General features: G+C 51.2%; 1 protein-coding gene across 1 annotated transcript in view; it reads left to right on the top strand.

The window, feature by feature from the left end:
- Positions 1 to 1,568: 1,568 nt before the first annotated feature.
- The window catches only part of cadm4 (cell adhesion molecule 4), a 238,940-nt gene continuing 230,454 nt past the window's right edge, over positions 1,569 to 10,054 (top strand). Inside the window, exon 1 of the mRNA XM_072553562.1 lies at positions 1,569 to 2,023. Coding sequence (XP_072409663.1) covers positions 1,954 to 2,023 — 70 coding nt within the window. The 5' untranslated portion in view covers positions 1,569 to 1,953. The remainder of the gene's footprint in view (positions 2,024 to 10,054) is intronic.

Here is a 10,054-nt window from a genome sequence, read left to right as displayed (position 1 = left end):
CTGAAATCTCTGAGGGGATATACAGATATATGCACACACACAGACACACACAGATACATATACACATATACAGATACACACATAGATATACACACACACTTAAAGAAACACACATACAGATACACACACAGATACATACACACAGGTACAGATATACACACATGTACAGAAACACACAGAGATACATAGACACACATATAGATATACACACACAAATACATACACACAGGTACAGATACACACAGGTACAGATACACACTAGGAGAAAGTGAGGACTGCAGATGCTGGGAGATCAGAGCTGAAAATGTGTTGCTGGAAAAGCGCAGCAGGTCAGGCAGCATCCAAGGAGCAGGAGAATCAGGAGAATCCTGAAGAAGGGCTGATGCCCGAAACGTCGATTCTCCTGCTCCTTGGATGCTGCCTGACCTGCTGCGCTTTTCCAGCAACACATTTTCAGCTATAGATGCACACTAACAGGTACATACACACATGTACAGATACATACACACAGGTACAGATACAGACACAGATACACACACGTACAGATACACGTACAGATACACACATGTACAGATACACACATACATGTACAGGTGTACACACACACATACAGATACAGACAGAGATACATAGACACACATACAGGTACACAGACAAATACATACACGCAGGTACAGATACACACTAACAGGTACATACACACACAAACAGATACATACACAAAGGTACAGATACATACACAGACACACACGTACAGATACACACATGTACAGATACATACACACACATACAGATACATACAGACACATACACACACGTACAGATATAGGCACAGATATACACACACACATACAGATAGACACACAGATACATACACACATGCAGATACACACGTACAGATACATATACACATACAGATACATACACACAAGTACAGATACACACACGTAGAATTACATACACACACGTACAGGTACACACACAGATACATACACACAGGTACAGATACACACACAAATACATATTCAGAGACACACATGCACACACATACAGATACAAACACAGACAAATATAAATAATGGCTCACAGACACATACATACACAAACACATTAAGTCACATATACACGCAGAGACAATGACAGACACACACGGTCACACATGCACACAGTGATGGAGACATACACCTGCACAAAGTCACACACACACGCACCATCACAGAGACTCACACAGACACATACATACACAAACACTGTCACAGGTACACACAGAAACAGACACACACTCACATGGATACAGACACACACAGATAGATACACACACAGATAGATACACACACAGACATAGATAATCACAGACAAATATACGCACACATGGATATTCCTAAATTATACAGTGCATTGACACAAAGAGGAACTTGTTTCTGAAAGTCTCCTTGTGACCAATCCTGACCAGGGGGATGTCCATACATTAAATTGCTGACTTCAATAACCCCGCCTCTGCTTTACCATTGACTGGGATAGGAATATGCCCCACCTCCCCGGTGCTGCATATATTAGCATCTCGTTAAGGTGCTGGCCTGAGTGAAGGTGCTGCAGCAGCACCCCACAGAAGACAGGGAGAAACAGGGTGTCTGAGCACCCATAGGAGACAGGGAGAAACAGGGTGTCTCAGCACCCACAGGAGACAGGGAGAAACAGAGTGTCTGAGCACCCATAGGAGACAGGGAGAAACAGAGTGTCTGAGCACCCATAGGAGACTGGGAGAACCAGAGTGTCTGAGCACCCATAGGAGACAGGGAGAAACAGGGTGTCTGAGCACCCATAGGAGACAGGGAGAAACAGGGTGTCTGAGCACCCATAGGAGACAGGGAGAACCAGAGTGTCTCGGCACCCATCGTGTGTACAGACGGACACAGGGTGTCTCAGCACCCAGAGAGGAGAGGGACACGGACCATGGCGGAGTGTAGGACACAGACAAGTCTGCTGGCTTTCGGAGTGATGATCTTCGCTCTTACCCGGCAAGGTAAGGGAAGCAGCAGTGTGTGTGTGTGTGTGTGAGAGAGAGAGAAAATGCACGGAGCTTTTGAATAAAGGACTTGACAATTTCTGACATGACAGCATCTGCCAGATTTTCATTGAAATCTAACAATACAGGGAGTATAGATAGATACACGGGGTGTGGGGGGAGCTGGAGGCATTGCACGCACAATATAGAAAAGATCTTTATTTTATTGGAACAAACGGCCACTTTTGTGTGTGTGTGTGTGTGTGTGTAGATATATATAAAAGAATAAGCATTTTTGTATGGATTTATTTCTGTTCGGTTCTGAACTCGCTTTCTGCAGAATGGCTCAATTTGTGTCAATGTTGACTCAATTCTTGTGTTGCAATTTAAATGAAAATAATACAGAAGTTTGACTCATAGGAGTTTGTTGCTACAGGCTAATCAAAATGAAAGTAGATTTGTTTATGGGGGATGTGTGTGTGTGTGTGTGTTCAGGATGTTGATTTTATAAATGGGAGTTCTCCCACCCCCCACCCCCGGCCTCCCTTGGAGATCCAGGGGATTTTTCTTTGGTTTCTGCTGTTTTGAAATAAGTCTTTGCAGATTTGGACACATTGTGTGTGCTGTACGTGTGTACCAGGAAGCTGTTTTTTTTATTGTTGCATTTATCTCAAGCTGCACTTTGCAAATGACCGTGGTTGAGTATTCCCAGCACACCCTTTGATGGTTAAAATAAAAAGCTGATGTGGAAGCGTTTGGTGAGAGTCAGAATATCAGTGTGGAGCAGGAAGGAGTCGGGCAGATGGAGGTGGAAAATATGGGAGGGGTGGTGTGTAAGGGTGGCGGAGAGCGGTCAAAATGGGGAGAGAAAAAGACAAAGGGAGATTGGCAGCGAATGGGTTAAAGTGCCTTTTGATAGATCAGAGGGAAAAGGAAGATGGGGAACAAAGGAGGGAGGTGAGGGAGGGATGCAGACAGTGCTCGGAGGTGGTTGTAGTGGGAGGGAGGGATGGAAGGGACAGTTTGATTGGGGTCTGGGATTATGCCAGGGATTGATAGCACCAGAGAGAGAGAGAGAGAGAGAAGCAATGGGGTGAGTGTGGGTAAAGAGAAAAGCAGAGGAGAGGGAGAGAGAGAATGCAAAAAAAGGAAAGCTTACCTTTGTTCATTTCGCTTAGGGCAGTGTGTGCATGTCTATTCCCAAATGAGTGAGATTTCTGTGGCTTCCAGGGTGCGTTTCATGGTGATTTAGGGGTGGGGGGAGACCTGCTCTGCCATTCTTGGAGGTGAACAAGGGCATTGCAAAGAGAGAATTGCCAGCTCTGCTCATTGCCGGTTTGACTCCAATTTGTAAACCGTGCAGAGTCTGACAGTGTGGAATAATGTCTACCTCCCAGCACTGTCACTGAGATTGCCTTTTCCATAGCAGCCTCCTTTTAGCTCCCTGACTCTTCAAGGTCAGTCTTCACCAGCGACAATAAATACTTGAAATAACAACTTCAGAATTTAGCAGTCCCCAGGGTAGGGAGAGCACGAGGTTAGATACAGAGTAAAGCTCTCTCTACACAGTCCCCCCATCAAACACTCGCAGGATGGGGAGAGTACGGGGTTAGATACAGAGTAAAGCTTCCTCTACACTGTCCCCCACCATCAAACACTCCCGGGACAGGCACAGCACGGGGTTAGATACAGAGTAAAGCTCCCTCTACACTGTCCCCCCCATCAAACACTCCCAGGACAGCGACAGTACGGGGTTAGATACAGAGTAAAGCTCCCTCTACACTGTCCCCCCCCATCAAACACTCCCCGGACAGGGACAGCACGGGGTTAGATACAGAGTAAAGCTCCCTCTACACAGTCCCCCATCAAACACTCCCAGGACAGGGACAGTACGGGGTTAGATACAGAGTAAAGCTCTCTCTACACAGTCCCCCATCAAACACTTCCAGGACAGGGACAGTACGGGGTTAGATACAGAGTAAAGCTCCCTCTACACAGTCCCCCATCAAACACTCCCAGGACAGGGACAGCACGGGGTTAGATACAGAGTAAAGCTCCCTCTACACAGTCCCCCATCAAACACTCCCAGGACAGGGACAGCACGGGGTTAGATACAGAGTAAAGCTCCCTCTACACAGTCCCCCATCAAACACTCCCAGGACAGGGACAGCACGGGGTTAGATACAGAGTAAAGCTCCCTCTACACTGTCTCCCATCAAACACTCCCAGGACAGGGACAGCACGGGGTTAGATACAGAGTAAAGCTGCCTCTACACAGTCCCCCATCAAACACTCCCAGGACAGGGACAGTACGGGGTTAGATACAGAGTAAAGCTCTCTCTACACAGTCCCCCATCAAACACTTCCAGGACAGGGACAGTACGGGGTTAGATACAGAGTAAAGCTCCCTCTACACAGTCCCCCATCAAACACTCCCAGGACAGGGACAGCACGGGGTTAGATACAGAGTAAAGCTCTCTCTACACTGTCCCCCCATCACACACTCCCAGGACAGGGTCAGATACAGAGTAAAGCTCCACACACACATGTGCGCACACACACAGACACACACACACTCTCACTCTCTCTCTCTCATACTCACATTAAAACTCTCACTCTCCCCTCTCCCCTCTCCCCTCTCCCTCTCCCTTCCCCCCCCCCCCTCCCAGAGCCTCACTGGTGTAGTTTCGGAGTGCGGTTGGAACCGGGAGCTGTCACCCACCAGGAAGCCTTTCCTGGGCACTAATCCCTGAGGCCTGGCACCTGCCTTGCTCAGTGGCCTGTGTGATTGGTTTCCTGGCCCACTTACCGCAGTGCCCCGTGTGCTGCTGCTGGCTGTGGGGCAGTCGGGGGAGCAGAGGGGAAGGGAGAGCTCATGTGGGGAGTGACTGCATTAGGGGAAGGAGTCACATTCCAAGCCTCACACCTCTCTCAGTGCATGGAGATCGCTGCATCCCCTCCCTGAGGAGCACCCCTTTCATTGCAGGCTGCCTTACTTAGTCAAATAGAGATTGCAATTCAGAGTAATGCATGGCTATGTCTGGACACTGCATTGGGCATACTGCACAAGGGTTTTGTCCTGTGTTTAAGGCAGACTGCGCTTGTAATGGAGATGATGGTTTGATTTGATTTATTGTTGGGTGTACCAGAGTACAGTGAAAAGCTTTGTTTGTTGGATCATAGCGAGCAGGGATGGACAGATCAGACGGACTTAGATAGAGGTCACACAGGTAACATTGCACAGGGAGAGCGCTAGGTAAGGGTTGGCACGGTGTCTCAGTGGTTGGCACTGCTGCCTCACAGCACCAGGGACCCGCGTTCGATTCCAGTCTCGGGCGACTGTCTGTGTGGAGTTTGCACATTCTCCCCGTGTCTGTGTGGGTTTCTTCCGGGTGCTCCGGTTTCCTCCCACAGTCCAAAGATGTATAGGTTAGGGTGGATTGGCCATGGGAAATTGCCCCATAGTGCCCAGGGATGTGTAGGTTAGGGTGGATTGGCCATGCTAAATTGCCCCATAGTGCCCAGGGATGTGTAGGTTAGGGTGGATTGGCCATGGGAAATTGCCCCATAGTGCCCAGGGATGTGTAGGTTAGGGTGGATTGGCCATGCTAAATTGTCCCATAGTGCCCAGGGATGTGCAGGTTAGGGTGGATTAGAGTCATTGAGATGTACAGCATGGAAACTGACCCTTCGGTCCAACAGATCAGATATCCCAACCCAATCTAGTCCCACCTGCCAGCACCCGGCCCATATCCCTCCAAACCCTTCCTATTCATATACCCATCCAAATGCCTCTTAAATGTTGTAATTGTACCAGCCTCCACCACATCCTCTGGCAGCTCATTCCATACACGTACCACCCTCTACGTGAAAAAGTTGCCCCTTAGGTCTCTTTTATATCTTTCCCCTCTCACCCTAAACCTATGCCCCTCTAGTTCTGGACCCCCCGACCCCAGGGAAAAGACTCTGTCTATTTATCCTATCCGTGCCCCTCATGATTTTATAAACCTCTATAAGGTCACCCCTCAGCCTCCGACGCTCCAGGGAAAACAGCCCCAGTCTATTCAGCCTCTCCCTGTAGCTCAAACCCTCCAACACTAGCAATATCCTTGTAAATCGTTTCTGAACCCTTTCAAGTTTCACAACATCTTTCCAATAGGAGAGAGATCAGAATTGCACACAGTATTCGTCATAAATGCTTAATTAAAACAAATCCCTTTCCGACTCGCTGCGATAGAGATTTTCCTGGTTAAATCCTACATGAATGTTTATCTGTTAAATGTTTTATTTTAATATTTGCACTACCTGCTCCCATTATTTAAGGAAAGATATCATTTCATTGGAGGCAGCTCAGAGTGGGGGGGTTCCCTGGGAGGGAGGGATAGTCTCGTGAGCAAAGGCCGAACAGGTTGGGACTCTACTCCCTGGGGGTTTAGAGAGAATGGGAGGGGATCTGACTGGAACAAACAGGGGGCTGGACAGGGTCAATACTGAGAGGGTGTTACCCCCCCCTCCTCAAGGGGGAGGCTAGGACCCAGGGGGCACCGTCTCTGAATAAAGGGGCACCAATTTCAGATGGAGTTGGGGAGGAATTCCCTCTCTCAGAGGGTGGTGGGTCTTTGGAGGGGGAGGGGGGCAGGGTCTTTGTATATATTGAAGGCCGAGAGGGATTCCCGAGCAGTTGGGGAAACGGGGGAAAGGGAACATGAGGAACGTCGGATCGACCGCAGTCCTGTGGAATGGCTCGATGGGCCGAATGGCCTCCTCCTGTTCGCAGCACACCTCCCACCCCCTTATGAGCTCAACGCTGACCCAGCTGACTACCACAGGTAGCGCCCCCCTGCAGGACAAAGTTGAGAAAGGGTGGGGGGGGGGGGAGAGGGGCAGGGGTGAAATTGGAAGGGGGAGGTGAGCAAGGGCTGGCCAGGGGAAATTTGGGCTAGCACAACATTACAGCGGTGGGGTTGAGAGAAAGACAAACCCCCCCCCCCACCATCCCAACCAGTCCCTCAGGGATTTGTGGGGTCCTGAGGGAGGGAATGTGGGGAGATGAGTTAAGGTTGACCTGTTGAAGATTAACAGAAGATGAAGACTCATTGAGGGCTATCACGGAAGAAGATGACTGTGCATTTCTGTAGCACCTTTCCCTTTCTTCAGGGTGTCCCAAAGCCTCACGGGCATTTTGGGATCTTGCTGTCATAATGTAGGAAATGGAGTAGGCAAGTGGTGCACAGCAAGATCCCACAAATGGCTGCGTGACGCTGACCCACAGATGTTGAGTGTTCCAAAAGAGGAAGGACTGGGAAGTTGTCTGACCCTCTCAATGTGACACCCTCTTTTACTGACCCTCCGACAGTGCAGCACTCCCTCAGCACTGACCCACTGACAGTGCGGCACTCCCTCTGTACTGACCCTCCGACAGTGCGGCACTCCCTCAGCACTGACCCTCCGACAGTGTGGCGCTCCCTCAGCACTGACCCTCCGACAGTGCGGTACACCCTCAGCACTGACCCTCCGACAGTGCGGCACGCCCTCAGCACTGACCCTCCGACAGTGCCCACTCCCTCAGCAATGACCCTCCGACAGTGCGGCACTCCCTCAGCACTGACCATCCGACAGTGCCCCACTCCCTCAGTACTAACCCTCCGACAGTGCGGCACTCCCTCAGCACTGACCCTCCGACAGTGCGGCGCTCCCTCAGCACTGACGCTCCCTCAGCACTGACCCTCTGACAGTGCGGCACTCCCTCAGCACTGACTCTCCGACAGTGCGGCACTCCCTCAGCACTGACCCTCCAACAGTGCGGCGCTCCCTCAGCACTGACGCTCCCTCAGCACTGACCCTCCGACAGTGCAGCACTCCCTCAGCACTGACCCTCCAACAGTGCGGCACTCCCTCAGCACTGACCCTCCAACAGTGTGGCACTCCCTCAGCACTGACCCTCCGACAGTGTGGCACTCCCTCAGCACTGACCCTCCGACCGTGCGGCGCTCCCTCAGCACTGACCCTCCGACAGTGTGGCACTCCCTCAGCACTGACTCTCCGACAGTGCCCACTCCCTCAGCACTGACCCTCCGACAGTGCGGCGCTCCCTCAGCACTGACGCTCCCTCAGCACTGACCCTCCGACAGTGCGGCGCTCCCTCAGCACTGACCCTCCGACAGTGCGGCGCTCCCTCAGCACTGACCCTCCGACAGTGCGGCGCTCCCTCAGCACTGACCCTCCGACAGTGCCCACTCCCTCAGCACTGACCCTCCGACTGTGCCCACTCCCTCAGCACTGACCCTCCGACAGTGCGGCGCTCCCTCAGCACTGACCCTCCGACAATGCGGCGCTCCCTCAGCACTGACCCTCCGACAGTGCGGCGCTCCCTCAGCACTGACCCTCCGACTGTGCCCACTCCCTCAGCACTGACCCTCCGACTGTTCGCACACCCTCAGCACTGACCCTCCGTGTGTTCTGCACTCACTACTGGGATATTTTGGTTCTGGGGTTTTTTGGAGAGGCGGCGGGTGACTCTGAACTGGAGGCACGTTGCTTTGTAACAGTGTCTCTTCTGGGAGAGAGCCATGAATTGACCTTCTGCTATTCCGCAGTGTCTGAGTTTCCTTAATGTTCGAATCATTTGGAGAGTCCCCCTTGAGACTTTGGTCTGAGCTTCCTTCCTGAGACGAATCCTGTGTTGTTGGAGTTTGGTTTTTTGCGGAAGTCACCAGTTCAGTGGTAACTGAGTTTCAGATCCTTTTGGTGTTCCTGGAATAAGGGGAATCCACAGGGTTGGGGAGTCGAGATGATGGGACATGTTGGAGAAAAACACTCATTGAGATGCACTGATTCTCAACACTCTGCGTGCGCCGCGGGCTGCTCCATTCAAAGTCAGCCTGCTGCATTTCTCTAGCGCCTGGCACCCTCTTGGGAAGTTACAGGATGTGTTCTTGAAGGCTGGCCCTGACCAGGATGGACAGGCCACAGTTTGTGGCTCCCACAGATTAAAGCGTTCTGCTTTTTTCTCTGACATTTAGAGTCTGAGGAGTGAATGCACGTTCTCTGTATCTAACCCCGTGCCGTCCCTGTCCTCGGAGTGTTTCAGGAACAGTGTAGAGGGAGCTTTACTCTGTATCTCGCCCCGTTCCGTCCCTGTCCTCTGAATGTTTCAGGAACAGTGTAGAGGAAGCTTTACTCTGTATCTCACCCCATGCCGTCCCTGTCCTCAGAGTGTTTCAGGAACAGTGTAGAGGGAGCTTACTCTGTACCTCTACTCTGTACCTCGCCCCGTGCTGTCCCTGTCCTGGGAGTGTTTGGGGGACAGTGTAGAGGGAGCTTTACTCTGTATCTAACCCCGTGCTGTCCCTGTCCTGGGAGGGTTTGATGGGGGGGACAGTGTAGAGGGAGCTTTACTCCGTATCTAACCCCATGCTGTCCCTGTCCTGGGAGTGTTTGGGGGACAGTGTAGAGGGAGCTTTACTCTGTATCTAACCCCGTGCTGTCCCTGTCCTGGGAGTGTTTGGGGGACAGTGTAGAGGGAGCTTTACTCTGTATCTAACCCTGTGCTGTCCCTGTCCTGGGAGTGTTTGATGGGGGGAACAGCGTAGAGGGAGTTTGATCGTGGGATTGATGACCATTCTGTTATAAATACCCAGTTGTTGGAGTTGTTTCAGAGAGGCCACGTGTGCTGTCGGTGTACGTTACGGGTTTGATTGAGGTTGTCTTTGTGTTGGACTGAGCTGTGGTGACTGGAAGGTATCACAGCGAGAGAGTAATTGTCAGCCCATTGTCAGTGTTTAGCTGTGGTGGAGCTGTGACTCAGTCTGCTTTGCACATCCTCTCCAACTCCACGCACTCTCTGGAACCCGAGACCGCGCGAAGATGCTTTCAGATTCTCTGTGAAGTGCTTTCTCAAACAGTCACTCCTCCGAGACACTCAGAATGTGTCTGAACATGAACGATAGACACAACAAGAGGCCATTCAGCCCCTCTAGCCCATACCGCTCTGCAGTACAAGCATAGTCAGGCACTGAAGGGCTTCTGCCCGAAACATCTACTCTCCTG

Source organism: Chiloscyllium punctatum, chromosome 34 (assembly GCF_047496795.1).
Source record: "Chiloscyllium punctatum isolate Juve2018m chromosome 34, sChiPun1.3, whole genome shotgun sequence".
In the NCBI taxonomy this organism is placed as follows: Eukaryota; Metazoa; Chordata; class Chondrichthyes; order Orectolobiformes; family Hemiscylliidae; genus Chiloscyllium; species Chiloscyllium punctatum.
The sequence above is the reverse complement of the archived record's forward strand: the minus strand, read 5'-3'. Positions and strand labels throughout refer to the sequence as shown.